Source organism: Rhinolophus sinicus, chromosome 4, assembly GCF_057876585.1.
Source record: "Rhinolophus sinicus isolate RSI-liver-muscle chromosome 4, RSI-T2T, whole genome shotgun sequence".
Classification (NCBI taxonomy): Eukaryota; Metazoa; Chordata; class Mammalia; order Chiroptera; family Rhinolophidae; genus Rhinolophus; species Rhinolophus sinicus.
The window spans coordinates 60,095,107-60,120,654 of NC_142504.1; the positions used below are offsets into that span (position 1 = coordinate 60,095,107).

At 36.4% G+C, this 25,548-nt stretch overlaps 1 protein-coding gene across 4 annotated transcripts in view; it reads right to left on the minus strand.

Annotated features, from left to right (window-relative positions):
• KBTBD12 (kelch repeat and BTB domain containing 12) overlaps positions 1-24,940 on the minus strand; it is an 88,405-nt gene extending 63,465 nt beyond the window's left edge. For 3 of the 4 annotated variants that reach the window (XM_074340478.2, XM_019718681.3, XM_074340476.2), the window contains exons 1-4: positions 24,780-24,940; positions 15,766-16,947; positions 11,897-12,167; positions 5,075-5,225 (exon numbers count right to left, since the gene is read on the minus strand). In XM_074340478.2, the coding sequence (XP_074196579.1) occupies positions 5,075-5,225; positions 11,897-12,167; positions 15,766-16,835 (1,492 nt within the window). In that variant the 5' untranslated portion in view covers positions 16,836-16,947; positions 24,780-24,940. Of the gene's footprint in view, positions 1-5,074; positions 5,226-11,896; positions 12,168-14,733; positions 14,843-15,765; positions 16,948-24,779 lie in introns of all 4 variants that reach the window. The other variant, XM_088797869.1, reaches the window with a different exon arrangement.
• Between the last annotated feature and the right edge of the window lie 608 nt (positions 24,941-25,548).

Sequence of the window (25,548 nt, forward strand, 5' to 3'; positions counted from 1 at the left end):
ATCTCCATTTCCTCCCCCTCTAGTTTCTGATTATGTTATATATACTATGTAATTAACTCAACAATATAGTTCAATAATTATTGCTTTATATGCTGTTACATCATGTAAAGAAATTAAGAGAAGAAAAAAGAAAAACATATTTATATAGTCTTTTATATTTACCTACATGTTTACCACTTCCAGTGCTTCTTATTTCTTCCTGTGGATTCAAGTTACTGCCTGATATCATTTCCTTCAATTTGAAGGATTTTTGTATTTTTAGAATTCCTTTAGTATTTCTTGTAAGTCTGCTAGCCACAAATTTATCTGGGAATGTTTTGTTTTATCTTCAGTTTTGAAGGATAGTTTCACTGGACATAGAATTCTTGATTTTTTTTTCTTGCTGCACTTTGAATATATCATTCCAGTGTCGCTTGCCTCCTTGTTTCTGATGCTAAGTCACCTGTTGAGTATATTGGTGTTGCCCTCTATACAATGTGTTATTTTTTTTCTTGTTGTTTTAAGAATTTTCTTTGAGTAGTTTGTCTATGATGTGTTTAGGCGAGGATCTCTGTGAATTTTTCTTACTTGGAGTTTGATGAGTTCCTCGGATCTGTAGATTAATGTTTTTCCATTAAGTTTGAGAAGTTCTGCCTGATATCATTTCCTTCAATTTGAAGGATTTTTGTATTTTTAGAATTCCTTTAGTATTTCTTGTAAGTCTGCAAGTAATTTCTTGTAAGTTTTGATCATTATTTAACTGAAAAAAATTTTCCTGCCACTTTCTCTCTTCTCTTTTTGGGATCCCCATTATACCTGTCTTGGTAGGCTAAATGTCATTCCATGTGTCCCTGAGGCTCTGCTAATTTTTCTTCAATTTATTTTCTCTTCTTCAGATTATATTATTTCTATTCCTTATTTCAAGTTCTTCTGTTATCTCATATCTGTTCTTGAGCCAATTTAGTATATTTTTCATCTGGGTTATTATACAAGTTTATAATTTCATTTGCTTGTTTTAGATAATTTATATTTCTTTATTGCCATTGTGGAGTCTCTATCATGTTTTCCTTTAATTCTTTAAAAATAGCTTTTGTTAATTCTTTGAACATATATTTGATAGCTACTTTGAAGTCTATGCCTGCTAAATTCAACATATGGGCCCACTCAGAGACAACTTTTATTGAATGCTCTGCTCTCTCCCTACACCCGAGTATGGGTTACACTTTCCTGATTCTTTTCTTTTTGCATGTGTTGTAAATTTGTGTTGATAACCAACCGGACATGTAAAATTATATGTTGTAGAAACTTTTGATTCTGATTTTCCACCTCAACTTTTTGTTTGTTTACTGCTGCTTTTTGTGTTGTTGCTATTTGTCTTTAAGTAATTTGACTGGATTTAATCTGCCTCCCCCATAGTTTGCTGCTGTCTCTGCTCCATTTTCTTTTAAATTCTCATTTTTATTTTTTAGCCTAGGGGTTACTCGTATTCTTCATAGCTTAGTGACATGTCATGGTAGTCTGTATGTGGGTTGGAGAGTGCATTCAAAGTTCAGGTAGTTTTCAAATTTACCATGACTTTTACTTTCCATCTGGCCTTCTCAGTTCTCCTCTGTACATGTACTCAGCCTCTCAGTCAGCCAGGAACGTGTGAAGAGCTTGAATTCTGTTGGGGGCTGCATGTTTGTGCAGCTTTCCTAGTCTCCAGGGATGTGTGGATAATTTATAAACCCCCTCTATGACTCTTATTTCCAACACTTCCCTGGAATATCCCTGTTAAATTTCTGGCTAGTTCTCTCGGCTGCTGCAGTCCCAACCAGGACTTAAAGCTCAAGCTAGGAGAGCTGCAGGTTTTTCCATTTGCCACTGTGAGTGTGAGTTTCCCATCTTCCACTCCCAAACATGTCAGCCCCTTCTGGCAAACAAAGCTGCTAGTTTTCATAGCTAGCTCCACTCTGCTAGAACTACCATACTGAAAGAACTGGGGTGTAGAATAAGGGCAGTCTCAGGCAAGAATGCCATAGACTGCCTAAAGATTTACTGCAAGTTCAGCAGTTTTGAGAAGATAAGATCTTCTCTATTTGTTGTCTTTGGTTGATTTCTAGAGATCTCAAATGATTGTTCTAGACAAATTTAGTTTTATAGCTGCCTTTTGGGAACAAGATGTGGATCTTTTCACTTCTCCATAGCTGGAAGTCTTCTGCTTTCACTTTAGCTTTTGGCCTGCAAAATTCTTACTGCCATAACAGATCTTAGAAGCTTTTCAGAAGATTTGAAAAATATATTTTAACCCAAATTTTGGGGGAGGTATTTTCAGTGGGAGGATCAGTCCAGATATCTAGTCAGCTCTACAGAAGACAGTTAATACTTTCTCAGTTTTTTTTTTTAATAACCATTAAATGAAATTCTTTAAGCAAAGAATTCAGCAAAGTGTCTGTAAAGGGAGTCAATAAACAGTAGTTATAACAACATCTGAACATTTATGGGAATTTTATATACATTATTTTATTTAATCTTAACTCTCAGAGGTAGGTATTCCAATTTTAATATTAGCTACAAAAAGATATACTAGACCAAGGACACACAAGTAGCAAATGGTGGAGCCAGGCTATCAAACCTACTCAACTCCAAAACTGGTACCTTTCTCACTTTGCCATACTGCTTCCATTGTGGAGGACATTTTAGTGGCTGCCCTTTTGGGGTAGCCTATACACTATCTAGGAGGTAGTAAGGAATTAAATCCATTATAGGTATTAGGGATAGGGCTTATTATAGTAATTGGCAACGACCCTAATCACAGTGGGGCATAGATTCCCAAAATCAGACAGGGCTTTTGCTAAGACAATTAACAAATGACTGCAAGGTACCTGTGTATCATTTAAACTGATAAGGTTTTAGGGTCCTATATGAAATTGGCCGAAATTCCAATTGCCCAAATTGTACATACAATGAACAATTAAATCTGAACTAAGACTACCACAAAAATATCTAAACAACCGAACTTCGTTCCATTTCAAAGCCTATAAATATATTTGGGAATTAAATAGCAAATATTGGGGGAAGTTGACTCTTGGATTGGTAAATTTTATTTGAGTGATTATGAATCTGGTCCTCATTTCTCTATATCCAGAAACTATAACCTAAGCTACTGCAAAAGGCTTTCTACATGGACCTCCACTTTCAGTTCCTCTCACCTTTTTTTCCCTTGATTAAAATACTGCCATTTACTAAGGCGCCAACTTCCACACTAGCAAACCAAATCTCTTCTTGACCAGTTACTACAGTTATAGTCACTAGAATTCTTCTCACCTTTGATCTGTTCTTTATATCCTCACATCACCAATCTTCCTAAGACATTTTTTAATCACATTGCTTCTGTGCAGTTTCTCATTGCTTAGTATTATCCTCTCAATTATTCATCCTTAAGCCTTTATAACCGGGTTCCCCACTTACTAGTACAACTCTCTGTCTCTCACAACTCCCTGCCCCTGGTGGGCTCATTTACTTACTTTTTTTTTTTTTCATTCTTTACTCTTACCACCTTCATTCTCACCTCCAAACCTCTGCTTATGCCATTCTCCCTACTTATTCTTCCTTGCCTTTCGCCACTGCCTCCTTTCTTGGAGCATACTCTTTTCTCCATTTCATTTACCCAAAACTTACAGGTTCTTTAAAATCTACCTCCTTTCATTCATTCAGTGGACATTTGTTCATGCCATGGAGTGTAAGCTTCAAAGGGTGTTTTTCCTCAAATAATTTACCAAAAATGACATTATCATTTTTATTCCACATCTAGCCTAGTTGCGGTTCCACAGTAGGGGAAACTCTCACTTTAGTTCAATTGATATATCACTTTTATCCTACTTTTGACTCCCGCTAACTTTAATATAATTAGTAGATGAGTCTTGAGTTATACATCTATCCTTGGCAATCTGTCCTAGTTTGGATATTGTCTCTTCTGGGACTATGACACAGCATATGGTTATAACAATGTAACAAGTATATATCAAAGAAAAAATAATTATAAGTGAGTCTCATAACTGAGATAGTCATAAATTATGTTGCACGATATTCTCATTCTTAAAATCACAAAACTATTAATATTTGAGTACATTAATTATTTTGCTTCATGCTGTGCAGGCAGCCAAGAGATAATAGCTTCCCTTCAGTAAAACAAACAAACAAAACTATTCAAATACTTGGTTTGTTTTTAACCCATATTTCATGTTTCTTCTTTGTCATCTTTTTGCTACCCATTCTCTTACTCATGTTTTAGCCAGTTAGCCATCGGTGCAGATAGAATGAAATAAAGAATTGGCATAGTTATTTTACCCATCCAATCAGCCTACTTATCTCAGTCTAATTCTTTCCTATACTTATGGGGTGAGTGAGGGAAGGTGATACAAGATGATGTTAGGGAAATGAAATGTGTCCAAAAGAGCAAAGGACTTAATAATAAAAGAGGGAAAAAACTAGGATTGAAGAAGGATAGGGGAAATACATTGATGTTCTAGAATTGTTTTTACTCACTTTAGTGGAAATGAACAAGTCTGTCACCAACCCCTACTGGCTAGTATAAGACCACACATATTCAAGTGATTAAGAAAAAAATGCATTCAGATAAAAATTGTTTGATAATATCTTCCCAGAAATTACGTGGGTAAATTATGTGGGTGAGGCAAAATGAAGAGGATTGGCATGATCTATGTCTTATCTATGGCGGCTTTCTCTTCTGTTAGCACAGATCAGCACAGTTGGTTGCAAAAGCCCACATTTCATTGACTAAAGGTGGCCAAAGGCTTATTACCATTTCAAAATATTTTACTAGGTAGTACATATAAGGATATATCACTACTGTTCTTGCATTCCAAGATACTTTAAAATTCCATAAAAATAATTTTGCTTTCAAAAAGTCAATAGACTTTAATTTAATTTTATCTGCCTGTGCTCTAGAAAACAAGAAACAAAAGAAAATGTTGGGCTAGTTATGTATGTATTGGAACTGGAATGCAAGAGGAAGGGAGAATATTTCATTTTTACTTAGGCAAACTGCTGAAAAAAACACACAGTTATACTCTTTTAGCAATCTGCTTCTTACCCAAAACATAAATTTCACTGTTGACTACAGCTGTACTGAATCGGTACTTAGAGTACTTCATGGGCGCCCGCTCTGTCCATTGATCTTGGCTGGGGTCATACTGCAACAGTTTGTTGCTTAAACGATCTGGTTCTTCATCAGGGAGCTCCATCTGTATGAAATATGACAGCCAATATAATAACATACCATTTAAAGATCTCTGTGAGTACATGAATGCAATTAATCAAAGCAGATGGCCAAGGAGATAGAGGTTAACTGTAGTGACTCAAACTCACAAACACACAAATCTCATGACTTGGGGTTACAAGTACACTGTCAATATCAGAAGCATTTACATTTTATAATAATGGGGCTAAAGTGTTGGGTTACAGCACACAATCTGTGAGCTTAGTAGTAAGACAATACAGCATTTTTTAAAAACTGAAGCAACTGCAAAGCCTTAAGAATGAAACCAAGCTTTCTATAACAGTATAATTTTATTTTGCCAAACTTCATAGTGGTGGATTTCAATATTTGTGAGAAACTACTTTAATAATGTATAAGGCATTTTTCTTTATATTTTTATAATCCAAATGGAACAAAATTACAAAAACATTTCAGGGTCCTGGTAATTATTTTTATGCCATAATTATGTCCTATATAAGAATGGTATGACAGCCTTACCAGAAAACTAAAGATAGAATGACAGGAAATCCTCACATATCAATAATCACCCTAAATGTAAAAGGACTGAACTCACCAATAAAAAGGCACAGAGTAGCAGATCGGATCCAAAAACTAAAGCCAACCATATGCTGTCTCCAAGAACACATCTCAGCTACAAGGACAAGCATAGACTGAAAGTGAAAGGGTGGAAATTGACACTCCAAGCAAATGGTACCCAGAGAAAATCAGGTGTAGCCATAATGATATCAGATGAAATAGACTTCAAGGTGAAAAAGATAACAAGAGACAAAGATGGACATTTCATAATGGTGAAGGGGACTGTACAATAAGAACACATAACAGTCATCAATATTTATGCCCCCGATCAGGGAGCACCGAAATACACCAAGCAACTACTAACAGAACTAAAGGGAGAAATTGACCAAAACACAATTATACTAGGGGACTTAAATACATCATTGACAGCTATGGATAGATCATCCAAACAGAAAATAAATAACGAAATAGTAGCCCTAAATGACACATTAGATGAAATGGACATAATTGACATTTATAGAGCACTTCATCCTAAAACATCAGACTACACATTCTTTTGTAGTACACACAGAACATTCTCAAGGATAGACCATATACTGGGACATAAAATCAGTCTCAGCAAATTTAAGAAGATTGAAATCATACCAAGCATATTCTCTGATCACAAGGCTTTGAAATTGGATATCAACTGCAAAAAGAAAGTGGAAAAAAACACAAATACATGGAGATTAAACAACATACTTTTAAAGAAGGACTGGGTCAAAGAAGAAGTTAGAGGAGAGATCGAAAGATAAATAGAAACAAATGACAATGAAAATACATCCTACCAAAATTTTTGGGATGCAGCGAAAGCAGTTTTAAGAGGGAAATTTATCTCATTACAGGCCTATCTCAAGAAACAAGAAAACTCCCAAATAAATAACCTCATGTTACACCTTAAAGAACTAGAAAAAGAAGAACAAGTAAAACCCAAGGTCAGCAGAAGAAAGGAAATAACAAAAATTAGAGCAGAACTAAATGAAATAGAGAACAAAAACACGATAGAAAAAATTAATGTGACAAAGAGCTGGTTCTTTGAAAAGATTAACAAAATTGACAAACCCTTGGCTAGACTCACTAAGACAAAAAGAGAGAAGACACTAATTAACAAAATCAGAAAGGAAAGAGGGGAAGTTATCACGGACACCACAGAAATACAAAAGATCATCCAAGAATACTATGAAGGACTCTATGCCACCAAATTCAATAACCTAGAAGAAATGGACAAGTTCTTAGAAACATATAGCCTTCCAAGGCTGAACCATGAAGAACTGGAAAATCTAAACAGACCGATCACCAGTAACGAAATTGAATCAGTCATCCAAAACCTTCCCAAAAGCAAAAGTCCGGGACCAGATGGCTTCACTAGTGAATTATACCAAACCTTCAAAGAGGATCTAATACCGATCCTGCTCAAACTCTTCCAAAAAATTGAAGAAGAGACAGTACTCCCTAACTCATTTTATGAGGCCAACATTACCCTGATACCAAAACCTGGTAAGGACAGCACAAAAAAAGAAAACTACAGACCAATATCTCTGATGAATACCGATGCAAAAATGCTAAATAAAATTCTAGCAAATCGAATACAACAATGCATTAAAAAGATTATTCATCACGACCAAGTGGGGTTCATCCCCGGGGCACAAGGATGGTTCTACAAACGCAAATCCATCAATGTGATACGTCACATAAACAAAATAAAGGACAAAAATCATATGATTATATCAATTGATTGAGAAAAAACATTTGACAAGATACAACATCCATTTATGATTAAAACACTTAATCAAATAGGTATAGAAGGAAAATACCTTAACATAATAAAGGCCATATATGACAAGCCCTCAGCTAGTATCATAATTCACGGTGAAAAACTGAAGCCCTTTGCTCTACGTTCAGGAACACGACAGGGATATCCCCTATCACCTCTGCTTTTCAACATAGTGTTGAAAGTCCTTGCCAGAGCAATCAGGCACGAGAAAGAAATAAAAGGCATCCAAATTGGGAATGAAGAAGTTAAATTATCACTCTTTGCAGGTGACATGATACTATATATAGAAAACCCTAAAGACTCCACCAAAAAGCTATTAGAAACAATCAACGAATACAGTAAACTTGCTCTCTACAAAATCAACGTACAAAAGTACATTGCTTTCCTATATACTAACAATGAAATCTCAGAAAAAGTAATACAAAAAACAATTCCTTTTGCAATTGCAGCAAAAAGAATAAAATACCTAGGAATAAACCTAACCAAGGATGTGAAAGACCTATATGCTGAAAACTATAAGATATTTTTGAAAGAAATTGAAGAAGACACAAAGAAATGGAAAGACATTCCATACTCATGGATTGGAAGAATCAACATAGTTAAAATGGCCATATTACCCAAAGCAATACACAGATTCAATGCAATCCCCATCAAAATCCCAATGGCATATTTTAAAGAAATAGAACAAAAAATCACCATATTTGTTTGGAACAACAAAAGACCCCGAATAGCCAAAGGAATCTTAAGAAAAAAGAACTATAATGGAGGTATCACACTTCCTGACTTTGGCTTGTACTACAGGGCTACAATAATCAAAACAGCATAGTATTGGCAGAAAAACAGACACATAGACCAATGGAATAGAATGGAGAACCCAGAAATAAAACCACATAAATATGGACAGATAATTTTTGACAAAGAAGCTAAAAACATACAATGGAGCAAAGACAGCCTCTTCAATAAATGGTGCTGGGAGAATTGGATAGCCATGTGCAAAAGAATGAAACTGGACTGCTATTTGTCACCATGTACCAAAGTTAATTCAAAATGGATCAAAGACTTAAGCATAAGACCTGACACAATAAACTGCACAGAAGAAAGCATAGGTACTAAACTTATGGACCTTGGGTTTAAAGAGCATTTTATGAATTTGACTCCAAAGGCAATGGAAGTAAAAGCTAAAATAAACGAATGGGACTATATGAAACTTAAAAGCTTCTGCACAGCAAAAGAAACCATCGACAAAATAAAGAGACCACCAACTGAATGGGGGAAGATTTTTGCAAATAGTGCCTCCAATAAGGGGCTAATATCCAGAACATACGAGGAACTCATGCAACTCAACAACAAAAAACCAAACAACTCAATTGAAAAATGGGCAGAGGACCTGAACAGACATTTCTCCAAAGAGGACATACAAATGGCAAATAGATATATGAAACAATGCTCAACATCACTAATCATCAGAGAAATGCAAATCAAAACCACAATGAGATATCACCTCACCCCAGTCAGAATGGCCATCATCAACAAGGCAAATAGTAACAAGTGTTGGAGAGGCTGTGGAGAAAAAGGAACCCCCATACACTGTTGGTGGGAATGCAGACTGGTACAGCCGCTATGGAAGGCAATGTGGAGGTTCCTCAAAATATTACAAATAGAATTACCATATGACCCAGCAGTCCCTCTCCTGGGTATCTACCCAAGAAATCTGAAAACATTTATACATAAAGACACATGTGCTCCAATGTTCATTGCAGCTTTGTTTACGGTGGCCAAGACATGGAAACAACCAAAATGTCCTTTGATAGATGAATGGATAAAGAAGTTGTGGTATATATACACCATGGAATACTATTCGGTGGTAAGAAAAGATGATATAGGAACATTTGTGACAACATGGATGGATCTTGAGAATGTAATGCTGAGCGAAATAAGTCAGACAGAAAAAGCAGAGAACCATGTGATTTCACTGATATGTGGTATATAAACCAAAAGCAACAAAAGAACAAGACAAACAAATGAGAAACAGAAACTCATAGACACAGACAATAGTTTAGTGGTTGCCAGAGGGTAACAGGGGCGGGGGGTGGGGGGTGGGAGATGAGGGTAAGGGGGATCAAATATATGGGGATGGAAGGAGAACTGACTCTGGGTGGTGAACACACAATGGGATTTATAGATGATGTAATACAGAATTGTACACCTGAAATCTATGTAATTTTACTAACAATTGTCACCCCAATAAATTTAAAAAATAAATAAAAAAAAGAATTTTCAAGATATATGGATTAATATAAATTATTTGCAGTTATTTTATGTATTTATTTTATAAATAAAAAATATATATGTATATATATTTTAATGACTAGAAGCAGTGTAAATTGAATAACTGTTTATTCTCAAGGAGATGTATGTGGCTTCTCCTACTCATAAACTTCAGGTTAAGTAATTTTGCTTTCTACAATGTTTCAGGAACTGTTATGACTTTAGGCTAAGGATGATTAAGTGTCTTTTATTTATTTTTTGTTTTGGATGCAAGTGTTCCACACAGAAAGAATTGCCATACTTATGAAAATTGTGTGCAATTAATTTTAGTTAATTACTTTAAATGAATCAAGAATTATGATAGTTATGGTTGCAATGACAAGCCCATGTTACCTTGCAATTTAATGTATTATATTATGTACAGAGTAGCAAAAGCTTTTGTTAAGCAATAAATATTCACATGTCATCTGTTCAAAGACATTATAAACAAATACTGACTTTATTGTTTTAATTTTCCTTCTAAGGTTAATATTTCTTTCTAATGCAAGTATTTAATCTCCATTTTAGTGGAAGAAAAGTAAAAAGCTTCTAAGATGTCTTTGGAGCTTATTCATGAAAAATGAACTATGTAGTGGATAGTTCTGAAAAAGTTTAATTACAAATAATTTGTCAGATATCAGCTAACATCTGTGATTAAATCTGTACTTTTTGATACATAGCACAAAATTTTAAATGTATTAAAGGTAAAGTTTAAGTTTTTAAAACAGGTATAATATGCTATAACTGGCAAAGTCCAAGCTTATGAAATGAATACAAAAGCATCAGTTTTATCATGAAGCAAATATGAAGAAACAAGAAATGATATAGACAAAAATAAACTTACTTTATGTGAGTGAACAAGGAGCTAGTTACATTAATTTCTATTAAAAAACACTGGTTGGCCCGGGCAAAAGGCAGCTCAAGTGATACTACTGTGAGAGCTCAAGGCACTAGGAGGGACTCCCACGAGAAAGTACAGGACTTCTGTGCTCACACTCCACTGACTTTTCAGTTTTGGCTTGCCATCACTTTGCTGGGCTTCAATACAAACAGTATTCTGTTTCTCTATCTGCTGATGCCCAGCAAAGGCATAAAGTGTTTAAAATCACAATATACTTTTGTGGAAACAATTGTGCCAACACTGAATGAGTATTCTGGTTTTCTACTTAGAGTAAGAATATTAAATGTGGAAAAGACATTAAGAGTTACTTGTCTCATATCACACAGCTATTAACCAGACAGCACTGAGGTGAGGACCCAGCTTCTCCGCCTTCTCCTTAGGTGCTCCCTACAGATAATCTCTCAGCATAAGTATCTTTCATAATTAGGAAAATGGAAAGAATTATGAAGAACACAGCATGAATAGCAAACAAAGTGTGCTATGAATAACACACTTTAAAATGTATTCTCCTAAACTGATTTAACACTTTAAAATCTTAAGTTTAATGTTCTATAAAATAAAAAGTATTTTAGGGTGGCTGGATGGCTCTGTTGGTTAGAGTACGAGCTCTGAACAGGGTTGCCAGTTCGATTCCCACATGGGCCAGTGAGCTGTGCCCTCCACAACTAGATTGAAGACAACAAACTGCTGCTGAGCTGCCACTGAGCTGCCAGAGGGGTGGCCAGATGGCTCAGTTGGTTCTACTGAGCTGCCAGAGGGGTGGCCAGATGGCTCAGTTGATTAGAGCGCGAGCTCTTAACAACAAGTTTGCCGGTTCAATCCTGGCATGGGATGGTGGGGTGCGCCCCCTGCAACTAAGATTGAAAATGGTGACTGAACTTGGAGCTGAGCTGTGCCCTCCACAACCAGATTGAAGGACAACGACTTGGAGCTGATGGGCACTGAAGAAACACAATATTCCCCAGTTAAAAAAAAAAAAAAAGCACTTTACCAAAATGTAAGTTAGACTCTTTTAGTATTCAACAACAACAACATTTTTCAACATAGCAGCCAGACTCAGCATAACCATGCCAATTAGGTACATAGGAAATTTCTTAACCTGAGGGGTCCAGCCTCCAATCACATAAAGTTTATTATTCACTGTCACTACAGCATGACATGCCAATTGTAGTGGGAGGGGAGACACCCTTTTCCAATTGTCCCGTTCTACAGAATACTTATCAACACAGTTTGTAATAAGATACTGGTTTTTAATTTTCATCTGTCCTCCTATAACATAGAGGTCATTATGAACACTGCCCAGAGCATAGAGCTCTCGAAATTCAGTTGTGCATAACTTTTCCCAAGATTGGTTTCCTCTATCATGATACCTGTAAATTAACAGAGAGAGAACACAGGATTAGAGTTAACATGAAAACAACTTATCCAAGAAACACACTTAAATTTCTTTTCCAACTAAAAATGACATGATTTTGTTCTTCTAATTAGAGAGGAAAAAACATCAATATAAGACAGTGACACAGGTTTATGATTTTTTTTTGCAAGGACTGATGAGGAAAATATAATGTGCATAGAAACAATTAACCACACCTACCTGCAGAATTTTAGGAAAAATAATCAATTGAAAAAATATAGATTATCCATGACTAGCCTTCATTTCCTAATTCTTGGAAATAATATCAAGAACAAATAGGAAAGTCTTACAGCAAATCATTTGTAATTTTACCATAAGAGAATAAGTAAAAATAAAGAAGAAAAAGTCTCATTCTGTAGACTTAGAAGTTTCACTTTAATACTACATTGAAGAAATCAGTTTTAGAGCAGAAATTCTGAAAATATCTCAATTCAGAGACTTCTGATGGGATGATGTAGGATGTGTAGAATTTCAAGGATTATTCTTTGAGTTCTAACTGGCTTAGAACAGCATTAAGAGCACCTGTAGGTGTATAAAAACCCATCTTCAGGTGTCTGCTGGGCATTTAACACCTCTATTAATACCCTAAGTATGTCAGTTTCAGTAATTTCTTCCATGAATAATTATGTCAGCCTGAGAAAAATCTTGGGAGGTAGGGACACTAGGATATATGGCTCTCCGTACCTCCAGGAGCACAACACATGAACTGATCACCTGCGTGTGCGTGTGCATGTGCATGGCATTATACAGTCACTAAGTATATGAGTCTGTGGCTGCCCTTTGTCTTGCCTCTTCATAGTGCTAAGTCTATTTTCTCCAATCACGATTTTGGACACATAGTCTATGAAGGACAAAAGTACTTATGGAAACAGTGGGGTAAAATATGTGATATTAGATCTGTTCTAGAAAATCAGAAAGTATACCTGGACTTCAAAACTAAAACAAAACAAAAACAGGAAAATATGGAAAATAAAAGTTCTGTTTGGAAACAAATGAAGAAATTATATGGGTGTGCTCTATACAGAGTATAATTTTAAAGTATAGACTACTTTTTTGAATCAAACATTTGATATTTGATCATATTTATAGGAGTTTTTTCCAGTTATCATAGGTCAACTCTTACATTCTTCTCCAGAAATAACCTTTTATTTTAAGCTTGACTGGAAAGTTAGATTATGCTCCTTTCCTAGTGGGCATGCCTGTCTTGTCACAAACTGAATGCAGAAATTTATCAAGTTTCACGATAGCTGTCTTATATGTAATTCTAGGTAAGAAACCAAAGTTCTTAGAACACAGGTATAATAGTATTTTCACTACTATTTTAAATTGTACTGGATTTTAGAAGAGAAAGGAGGATTAGGAATCCATAGGTGGGGACTACTGAAGCAAAGCCAATGAATGAATATATACATAGAACTAAAAAAATGGGGTTTTGTTTTCTGAGGCATGATTCAAGAAACGGGCCAAGAACAAAACACATCCCATGATGGTTGGGATGTACAAGTTTCCTGGGCAACTTGATAGTCTGAGTTTGTTTTAACATTTTGAACTGAAAACGGGGAGAGAAAATGCCCAGATAAAACTATAAAATTTATTATTAAGAAAAATGGGTATGACATAAAAAAGAAAATAATAGTGACAAAAGCATTCAACGTTCTCTGAGGTTGATCATTTAAAAACAACATATATCCTTAGCTGTTTGTATATCAAAGTATGAAAGATAAGTAAAGGAGATGGAAAGGTATACCTTTTTGAAAAGAAATGACCAACCAGAGTACTAGTTTACTTCTTTTTTTAAGTCCAAAAGAAATATGTCTGCATGAAAATCTATGAACTATAAAGTAGGAGCACATTGAAGAGCATCTGGGCAAAAATAAAAGGGATAAGAAACAGAAACACCATAGGAAGAATACCACAAGATGATGATTTCTCACACATATCACAAACTGGCACTAAAGTTATCTTCAGCAGTGCTATAAGACTTTAAATATGCCGACATCTGCTGGAAGTCTCATTTAAGTCCAAGGCAATGCTCCTGATAATTTCATTATTTGCCTTGCTGACAGTTTCATTATTGGAGGGAATGAGGAGGGCAACTGATACTTTTACCCTAATTCTGACCAATGTGGAAGAGCTGGTTGGTGATGGGAACCTGGTTGAATTCAAGAGAGGTAAGTAGGGTATATAGTCAGACATATGCTGTAAAAAAGGGAAACAGACTTTCAAAAGAAGAGGAAAGATGTTTGAGGATCAAAACAGAAAGACACATTGACAGGATTGGATGTTTACTGAAAATAAATTCTCATGGCGGTTTTGTGGCCTGTCTTGATGAGAAAGAGTTATTTAAAGAACCTGAGGTACTTGTAACAAGAGGCTCTCAGATGGAAAGAAGGGCATCTAACCAAGAGCAAATAAAACCAAGAGCAAATAAGACAAGTGGCACAGACCTATAAGAACCATGTGGGGAAAGCCAAAGCTTCCTCCTCCTGTAAGGATTGATACCCTGGCTCTGTGTTCTATACCTGATAATTCTGAAGAAGGCTGCTCATGCTGCTCAGTGACATGCTCTGCCACGATGGGGATAGGTCCAGGTCACTCATCCAGGACTCTGTATTCCTTCCCTTCTCACTACTAGAAGAGATGAGACGCATCTCCAAAATATGAATGTGAAAAAGGGACAGGCTGATAACTTAAAACAGATAATGGAATTCTACGAGTTGACAGAAAAATAGCAGACCTCTTAATTTTTTCTTTGTCCCAACTTTACTGTAAAGAATTACTTTCTGTCTGAAGTCTTAACAAACCCTGGTAAGAGGGAACTGAGAGGAAAATAATAGTGAAGGAGAGCTTTACTCTAGTATGTATTCTGTGTGCATATTTATTATTTACCCAATTAGATTGAAGAGCTGAATACTAAATACTTGCTGAATAAATAATAAACAACTGTATGTGTCCTCACATACAAAACCTAGATGATATGCTACTTCTTAGCAGACACCTTTGTTCCTCTTACAATTCTAGGATTGAAGCATTCTTACTGAGGCTACAAATATTTTACACTATTGGAGGTTTAGGAAATATCCACAAATTAAGGATAGAGAATGAAAACTGACAGATAATTAATTTTTATTTGAGAAAAAATTACTTATTACTCTGAAGTAGGAACTAAAAAAACTCAATTCAAAGGACTCAGTGGTAATAAACTTCTTCTGGTTAAAAGTTATATCAAGCTCTTCAAAAACAAAGCAAGGCATTCTATCCTATCATACTGATAAATAAGGAAGAATGAAAATATACAATGGAATCACAACATACATACATTTAATTTATACAAATTCAACTACATGTTCTTAAAAAAGGGACATAAAAATAATTTTTAAATGTGGGTGATTTCATCATGAATTTTACAGATATACGTAAAATGTGTAGTTACAGGATAATTTGACTACATGTCATTTAAGATGTCATCACTCTTTCAGCGGTACTTTATCCTGTTGCTAATGTCAAAGCAAGATAATGAAAATAAATTTATAAATATAGTGCTAGATACAAACCTATAGATTTCAACATTCTTGTTCTTTTGTCTAGAGAGTTTAGAAGCACTTGCTTCTCCAGCCACAATTATAGCATTGTTTTCCATGACAACACCAGTACACACGGTTCCTAAACCCTCCCCATACTTGGGAGATGAGACAAAGTAGGTCTTCTGTGATGCAGGATCATAACAAAAACTGGCATCCCCATAGTTCCTATGTCTTGACCTGATTCCTGAAGTATTGGTGCCAATGCAAAGCAAAAGACTAGTAGTCTCCATGCCATAACGAAGATTTAGAGGGTGTTGTTGGGGTGTCTTGAAGGCTTTGAATGTGTTTTGAATTATGTCAATGCAATTTGCATCACATAGAAGCATTGTGTTCCTTTTTAGGGCTTGTCTTAAAAAAGAAGGATTTATAAGTTCCAATCTGACTTGTTTCAAAAGCTCAGCAAGATGCTCTTTGCGGAATTCTTGGTTATGATTTACCCATCTCAGAACTAAGTCCAGAATGCTCTCCTCTCTGGATATGTTAAGGTCATCAGATTTAATAAGCGTTAGAAATTGGTGCACTTCAATTTCTAGTATTTCTTCATGTAAGCTCACCTCAGCAAAGTGCTGATATAAATATTTCTTTGATTGATCAGATAAATCTTCAGCTCCAATCTGCTGTGCAAAATAATAGATACCTATACAGTTGGAGGCATCCATGTGGTCCATCATATATTTTTGACACACACTAAAGACTTCTTCTATCTGCATAAAGTAGGCAGCCATAGTTACAGTCTGTACATTGGCATTATTGATCTCCAAAGCTGCATTATACATGTAATTTAATATAACTGACACACCTTCTGCTGTGATGTCATAAAGTATGACTTCCCTTTGAGTACATTCAAGTAGTCCACAAGTAAACATAGCTTTGAAATAAGGACTAAAAGCAGCCAGGACCAGTCTGTGGCAAGGAAATTTCTCTCCTTCTGCTATGAGTACTACATCAATCATTTCTGCTAATTCTTTCATGTTCTTAACTTTATTCAGTAAATTCAAGCTGTGTTGGTATTTTTCTTTTCCCTCAATCTTGCACTCCATGATTCACCATCCAATGTTTCTAAGTAAGTCTTCTTTAAATTTAGCTTGATTCTTGAGGGGCTATTTGCATTTCTGATTACTCACAAAGCAACATAGATGTCTTAGAACATTCCTGAGGGAAAGAAAAGAAGCAGTTTTCTTCTAAGAAAAAATTCTCCATAATTTAAAATGCAGCATTAGTTCTAAAAAATAATTATAAATAAATATTACTCATTCCAAACTGAGTAGTTTAAGATAACTACTTTTTTCCTATTTAAAAATAATGTCAATTGTATAAACAGTAAATTTTTAACCACTAACAATATTTTCTTAATCAGCAATAGAGATTTTTCTGGGAGGGCTGGAAAGTCCTCCCTCTTGTGGTCAATGAAGAGAGAAGTGATAAGATGAGCACATTTTGCAATTCCACTTCCAGTTACCAATTACAGCTGCCCTGCAGGCAAAGGGTACAGAGATTTAATGTTCTCTCTGAGGAGATGCAACATCATCTAAAAGGTTACGTTCACCTCCCCCCAAAATGCACCCAAATGTTAAAATGGCCAATTCGCAAAATCAAAACAGGGGCTATGTAGGATGGCTGGAAAAAGAGAATACTTAAAATTCTCAAACTTTGCTCTGGGGCAAGTAATTCAAAACAAATGCTGTGGAAAACACAACCAAATGTCAGCTGATCTGAGACTTCACAGTACTTAAAACTTACAACTAAATCATCCTAAACTTAGAAATATGCACAAAAGTCATCCCGTTTCTCTCTCCTCTCTCCTTACTCAGTTCCTCTTTGTTTCCTATTTCATGGTGGCAGAGACTGTATCACTTCTTCACTTAAAAAGCACTAGTTTAGTTAAGAGTCTCTTTAAGTCATCGTCACCTTCCCCAGAGGAATGGAAATGGGATGTTTACAGGAAGTTAATTAGCTGTTTTGATTGGATGAATGATATTTCTAGAGTCAGAAACCTTAATGTGAGGAGCAGATCTCAAGTATCTGTCACCCTTTGGAGTTCTTACTTGGCTATAGTTGCATACAGTAAGAATAAATGTTGATGGCAGAAAAGTCATTACTAGGAGTTAAGAAACAAGAGGAGGTGATAATTTGAACAATGCGAAAACAAAATTTGTCAGCTGTAAAGGTTATATATTTTCTAAATCTCTGTGACCCTATAAAATTAGAAATTTCATGTGTCTCAATGAGACATGACACTTTTTTCAAGTGCTGAATTAAAGTTCTTTTCAGGAAACAAGTGTTAAACATGACAGGAATGTTTAACTATATAATGGCTATTAGAAAACCTATGAAAAGGAATTATAACAGCTAGCCAATCTGAGAATCTGTATACTTGAAATAGGAATAAAACCTTCCTTGCCATATTTTCTGGCATTAATAGCTTAGTTCTATTTCCATGAAAGCTTAAGGCTTTCTTTGTAAGGGTTTGCAGGTTAAAAATGGTGTTTATTTGTTTATTTAGTGTTTATTTGTTTTAGATTTTTACAAAGAGAATCCAATTATGGGCTAAAAGGTCATTATATTACTGAAGTCTCCCACAACACACTAGGACTAGCCCAGATCATGTTACGTAGGCTACCTTATACATAAACACTTCAATCAATTTTACAGATAACAGTTGTCACTTTAAGTTGAAAAGCATAAAAGCTTTCTTATAATGAAATAAATATTTAAACATTTCTAGTATCACACTGATGTGCAAGAATCTCTCAAAGGACAGCAATACTACCCAATGCTGGAAGGCAAAGTGCAACTCCCAGATAGGATCATTAGATCCAGCAGCTGCAGGAAGTTCAGGCTCATTGGTCCCTAAAGTGTTGATTGTGATGTTGCTGGGACAGAAATGAGGTGCTGAGAACCCAGATGCTGTGACCACAACCCCAGGATTTTGTATCTTTAAGGCAGGAGCCAAACCATCCTTGTTGAACTTTTTGGAATAAGGCTATTGTAATAAAAACATAGGTAGCATTAGTTTCAAAAAGAGAGGTTAAGAATGGGGTAAATAATCAGTACAGTGTGTGCTTGCTTTCTTTATAAATACATTATACATAATATCTCAAAAACAACTTTATAGTGGACAATATTGGGTTTTCCCCAGCATCCAACCTGTCTTCACTTGGTAAAATAGGGGTGGAATTGATTCCCATATCCCTCACCACTGTGACTGGTTTGGGATGGGTATGAGATATGACATTGGCATAATCAGAGCGCAGCTCAGCTCTCTGGTTCAATGGTTGTGGGTATCCATGTGTTATACAGATGAGAGGACTGGAACTGCCATAGCCATGTCGCCATAAGCTAGTATGAGGACAATATAGGGAAGGTGTAGACAATCCAGAGCAATGGAGTTTGAAAGATGCCTTACATCTGTATTTTTCAGTTTTGAGAGACAAACCACTCCCTTTATTGTTTAAGCTAGTTTGAATCGAGACTGCTGTTATTGGCACTCAGGAGTCCTTACCACTATATGTGGCATATGCAAAAATATTGAGAAAACATTGTCTATAATTGCAACTATATATTCTACAAAATTTCACTTTTGTCATATTATTGTGTTTTCTATTATTATACTGTCAAGTAAAAGAACCATAGAAACCTCTAACTTATCCTTATTTCTCCTTGATAGAAGGCAACACTAAGTCACTCTTCTGAGTTTACCTCTTCTCATTAAACGGCCACAACATTTCACAGATGCAGAAACTGAGTCTTCTACCCAGTTCCATCTGATTTCAAACTCTGTATTCTTAACTATTCCTTCTAGTGCAAATGTCAGCAAACTAGGGCTTTGTAGGCCAAGCTGTCTCTGTAGTAACAACACAACTTTGCCATTATAATGCAAAAGCAGCCATAAACAGTAAATAAACAAATTTGCATGGCTGTATGCCAAGGAAATATTTTATGGATATTGAAAACTTGAATGTCATATATTTTCAAATGTCCTGAATGATTCTTCTTCTTTTCATTTTGAAAAGCTATTTAAAATGATAAAATTAATTGCTAGCTCATGGCCTATACACAATAACAGGCAGCTGGTCAACAACTCCTGCTCTGTTATAAATAAATCCATTTTCTAGATATGTCTGGGTACCTAATCTCCACTTCTCTGCTTAAATCCAGAGAAGGGGAATGGTCAGATTACTATTCTTAAAAGATCATCTGGTTGTCTCCAAGGTTCCCAAATATAAATCAATTTCTTGAATAAATGCTTTATTTGGATGAAGCTTCTCTGCCCCAAACACTGGCTCCAAAACAACAAAACAACATTTTAAAAAAAAGAAATAACTGTTTCAAACATTCTGAGGAACATTTATGAATTTTTTAGATGAGTATATATATATCTGTTAAGTATCTCTTCCTTCCAATTGCCTTTTTTACAACTCCTGAGAGCTACCCTAATTGCTATGGATTTATAGACCAAAAGTATTCACTAATGGAAATCCTAAAAAATACACTTCAAAAACATTCTCAGCATTGTTTCTTGTACATATAAGGTGCGTAAAAGATATTGGCATTGTAGGTAGGTTTGGATGTGAGGTAGTCCTAGGTTTGAATCTCAGTTTAGTCACATGCTGTAATCCTAAAATTATTTAACCTTTCTAAACCTTGGTTTCTTCATCTGTAAAATGGGGATAATGTATATAAATAAAATAGACTGAGCATGCAACAGAAATTATTGTTAGTTTACAGTGGTGTAGATCAGAGATTAGAAACATGGGCTTTGCCTTGGGTTAGAGGCCTGGGTTGAATTTTTGCTCTACTATCTAGTAACACAATCAAGTTTCTTAGCCTCTTTCAGCTTTCTCACCTAAGATTAGTTTTGAGAATTATATAAGAATAGTTTGGAGAAGTAAACAAGGCCATGCACGTACAACATGTAATTTGCTTGGTAAAATTTGCATAGTAAAGCTGAGGCAGGATACCTGAACAAATAATTTTTCAATAATAAATATGTTTGGGTCCATATACAAACTGCTTGTGGGTACAGACACAGCTCATAAATAAAAGACAGCTGACAGCAACTTTTTCTTTAATGAGGGCATTCTCCTTTCATCAGCAAAACAAAATTATATCAATGTTCTCAATGATACCAATGGGAGGTTATTCTCTGCTCCAATTTAGAGAAGACTGAACTGGTGCATTCATATTAATAATACCCATAATAATGGAGAAAAATGAGTAGGAAAGATAAATATAAATCACAAGAATAAAGCCTAATTACTTTGCAAATCCAAAATGCACTTATACTCATGTCCAGTATATTTCGTTGTAAGAAATGGACTGCTACAAATTTTAATGTGGCATAAAACTGTTAACCTAAACTGTCAATGTTTAGCTTTTACAATGTTTAATTTTATCATCTTTACATTATCTTTAAATTTGTTACTTTTTAAAAATAACAATTGATATATGACAATGCCTCCATGTTTTGCTAAAGTTAAAAGTAGTTTAAATTCATAGCAGCACTGTTTGAAAAAAAAATTGGGGGATAACCTAAATATACATTAGTAGAACGGATAGACTATAGTACCATGTTTTCCCGAAAATAAGACCTTGCTGGACAATCAGCTCTAATGTGTCTTTTGGAGCAAAAATTAATACAAGACCCAGCATTCCATTCCATTCCATTCCAAAATATGACCCGGTCTTATATTATAGTAAAATAAGACCGGGTTTCATATTAATTCTTGTGCGCATGCACACATCAGGTCAGACAATTAAGTTCATGAACTCATCCTAGAAAAAGTGCTACATACCTTATTGCTGAATATCACTAAGGTCACCTTCGAAGGATTCCCTTCGGGAAGCTATGCACCAACACTAGCACCCAGTCCACCCTTCAAAGCAATTTTGGAACTTTTTCTGGAATGGCCATCAGAGCTGCTATCATATTACCCTTGATGCACTGAATGTCATCAAAATGTCTTCCTTTCAATATTTCCTTTATCTTTGGGTAAAGAAAAAAGTCATTGGGGGCCAGATCAGATAAGTAGGGAGGGTGTTCAGTTACAGTTATTTGTTTACTGGCTGAAAACTCCCTCACAGACAGTGCCGTGTGAGCTGGTACATTGTCATGATGCAAGAGCCATGAATTGTTGGTGAAAAGTTCGTTTTCGTCTTTTTCACACAACCTTTTGAGCACTTCCAAATAGTAAATTTGGTTAACTGTCCAGTTGGGACAAATTCATAATGAAAAATCCCTCTGATATCAAAAAAGGTTAGCAACATTGTTGCAACAAGTTTGTGAACTTAATTGTCAGACCTGGTGTGCATATACATACACAGAGGGTGCCAAAAATATGTATACACATTTTAAGAAAGGAAAACTGGATTAAAATTGTAACAATATATACCGATAGCAAAAGATGAATACAAGTCACGTTTGACTTCTGCAATTACAAGAGGTGCTCAAAGTGGTCCAGACACTTCTGATTATGGTGAACTACTGCTTGAGCAACATTGACCAAAGTGTCCACTTGTGTACATTTTTTGGCATCCCCTGGTGTATGTGTATATATATATATATATATATATATATATATATATATATATATATATATATAGAGAGAGAGAGAGAGAGAGAGAGAGAGAGAGAGAGAGAGAGAAGGAGGAAGAGGAGGGGGAAGAAGACAATTTTCTTTTTAACCTGTCAACGTGCAGGCAGCCCAACTAATGTGACCGGAAAACACAAAAACTTACAACCTACTTATCCAGTTTCAATGAGAACTGCTTCGGGGGAAAGACGGAAACAATTCCTTTCTACTCCTGCTTTGATGGGAAAAGAAGTTACTGAATTCCTGAATCAGAGTGTACTTTTTCCCCCATAAATGTTCAGTATGGTGAGTAGGTCATAACAAGAAATGACAGAGTTGATAAACAGCAAAGCCTTGAATTTTTATCGATGAAAAAAACCAAAGACCTAGAAATGACTTGGACAGGGTTCTGAATTCCAGTGTGTCTAAAAATCCCCTCAACAGACTGGTCGGCAAGCTGAGGGATGTCAACATGATATAAGAAAATGATGTCCCAGTTCCAATGTTAAAAACAAAATCCTTCTGGAAGTTGGTGACTATCATGTATAAAATCACTACCCCATATTTAAAGAAATTATCCCGAGCCTATTTTCACCAACACTACCCCTCATTCAGGCATTATGAGACCCTTCACAATCTGGCACCTCTTAACCTTTCTTGCCTCATTTCTTGCCTCTGACTTTTCTTCAATACATTTTTCAAACGTTTAGTAGTACTGAACCACTAACAATGCATACATCCTTTTATACCTGAAAAAATATAACTGGCTTTTCAAAATTCAGTTCAGACATCACTTCCTCAGTGAGGCCTTCTTTGCCCCTGCTTGTTTATACCTTGAACACAGTGATTGCACTGTTGCTGCAATTTATTTATGTATATGTCTGCCTCTCCTTTCAATGATGAGCACACTGGGGGTAGAGGGGGCTCATGTCTTAATCATTTCTGTATTAACACCTGTCTATGATGATGCCTGGCAGATTAGAGTTGCTCAATGAGGTGTCTGCAATTAAATGAACGCTTTGCTTAGTCTTAAATTACAAGTTCATGATAAACTTTTATACATGTTAATAAACCAGTATCTTGAAAAAAAAATTTTCTACATATAAAAGTTATGGTTGATTTTTCAAGTTGCTTTCCTTTTGTTCAAGTTAAACAAATCACCCAGAATCAGAATCATTCACTTGATCTCCCTGCCTATACTTTGTGACACCCATTTCTCACTCCATGTGCTCTCAGGAATTTGGTCCCCATCTCAGAGACCAGCTGAAGCCAGAGATCACAAATTGGCTGCTCACAGACATTTCTTTTTCTATTTCCTTTTTTGTAAATTAGTTGTCAACAAAGTTGAAACATTCTAGCATCTATTGAAAATAATGGAAGATGTGGCATCAGTGGGTCCTTAATTCCCATGGCAACAACAGTGTGAAGGACCTGAGTAATTAGTTGCCAGCTCTCAGATGGCACATCTACTCTCCCATTCCCTAGCCCACATTATCGACTGTTGATACCTGAGTATCAGTTATCATTTATAATTCTTTTTCTGCTGTTGCTTTTCTACCCCTGTCCTTTTAGTTATCCTACAGCCATTTAAGTTTGTGAACCCTGGTTTTTACCATTACATCCCCATACCCTAATTTGTTGCATCACCATCTTGCGCAGAAAATAGCTTAGAACACCTGTGCCACCGTAAATGCACTCTGAGTCTCCCACTAGTATGGACAAATGCCTGATTCATTTAATAGTAATAATCATGCACTAGGCATTTCATAACAGGCTACGGATATAGATGATAAATTTAAATAAGATAGGCTTCTTTTTTCCTTCCTTCGAGGAGTTCACAATGCTTTGCATTTTCACCATGCTTTATTCTTTTCAAAGAACCTTAATATGCATTAGTTCTGCTTAAGAACCATGTGGGGGTCGGAGCGGTGGATCCAAGGTAATTATATTGCGGGCTTTAACGTTAAGTGTTGCCGGGAGATACATTTGATGTTAACTTAAGTTTTTTTTTTTTTTAAGTGCCAGGCACTATTCAGGATTCTAAGAGACAACCAGGAATAGAAAGAGTGTTCTACATTTCTGGAGCTTACAGTCTAGCGAGGGAGGCAAATGATCGAGTACTACTTAGTTTAGAGAATAACACCACGAAGGCTATGAAACTGAATAATGGGACAGAAAGCGGGGAAGACAGCCTTGGCTGGGCAGAGATCGTGTGTAGGAGGAGGCGACTTACTAAACAGAGCCCTGCTGGCAGGGTCTGGCCCCAGGACAACCTGAGGGAAGCTCAGAGGGACCTGCAAGGCTACCCCTAATTCCGGGCCGCGATCTTTCTCCCTCGGACTGTCCCTACAGCTAATAAAAGGCTTTCGACGCCCGCGTTTCCCCGTCACTCTGTTACACTCTGTTACTTACCGAGTGCTGCCCCCCCGCCTTGAGCAAGGCCCTGCTCGCTCCGCAGGGGCCACCGGCGACCGGGCCTGGTGACCCTTCCGGCGCTCCAGTGTCAGGAGGGCGCAGGGTCCGCGGGACGCGGGGGATATGGGGGTGGGGCTGACTGACCAGCATTGCCTAATACGGGGCTGGGTTGCCCAGCGGTACATAAATAGACGGCTCAAGAGAGGGCGCTGGCAGCAACTCCGAGGTGACAGGTGCTTGCTCTTGGCACCCCAGGCGGGGTTGCGGATTGGGGAACCTTGTAGCACAAGCTCCGGGAACCGCTCTGGGCCTTGGGAGGGCCTTCCGGTGCTGGTTCCAGACTGAGACTCTCCAGCTCTGAAGGCGTTCTGCGCCTGTAGGAGTCTTCCGGTGCTGCCCTCCCCGGGCCACCATCAATGAATGTCGGCCGGGAGGGAGCGAGGATACTTTTTTTTTTTTTAATCTGGAAATTGGATTTTTAAAAATGACAAATCTATCCATTTAATCCTTTTTAAAAATGCAAAACGACCCAAAACCCCTATGTGTGGTGTCATTGAATGTGGCCCTGTAATAGGGTTGCCAGATAAAATACTAATAGGCAGTTAAATGTAAATTTTGGTAAACACTGTCATGCGGGGACTCTGGTCCTGCTCCCCACACCAGAACGCAGGATATGGTGAGGACAAAAAGGAACACCAACAGGGCCATAGATAAGGGAGTCATACCACTATATTCTCACTGGTGGCTGGGTTGGAGACACAGGAAG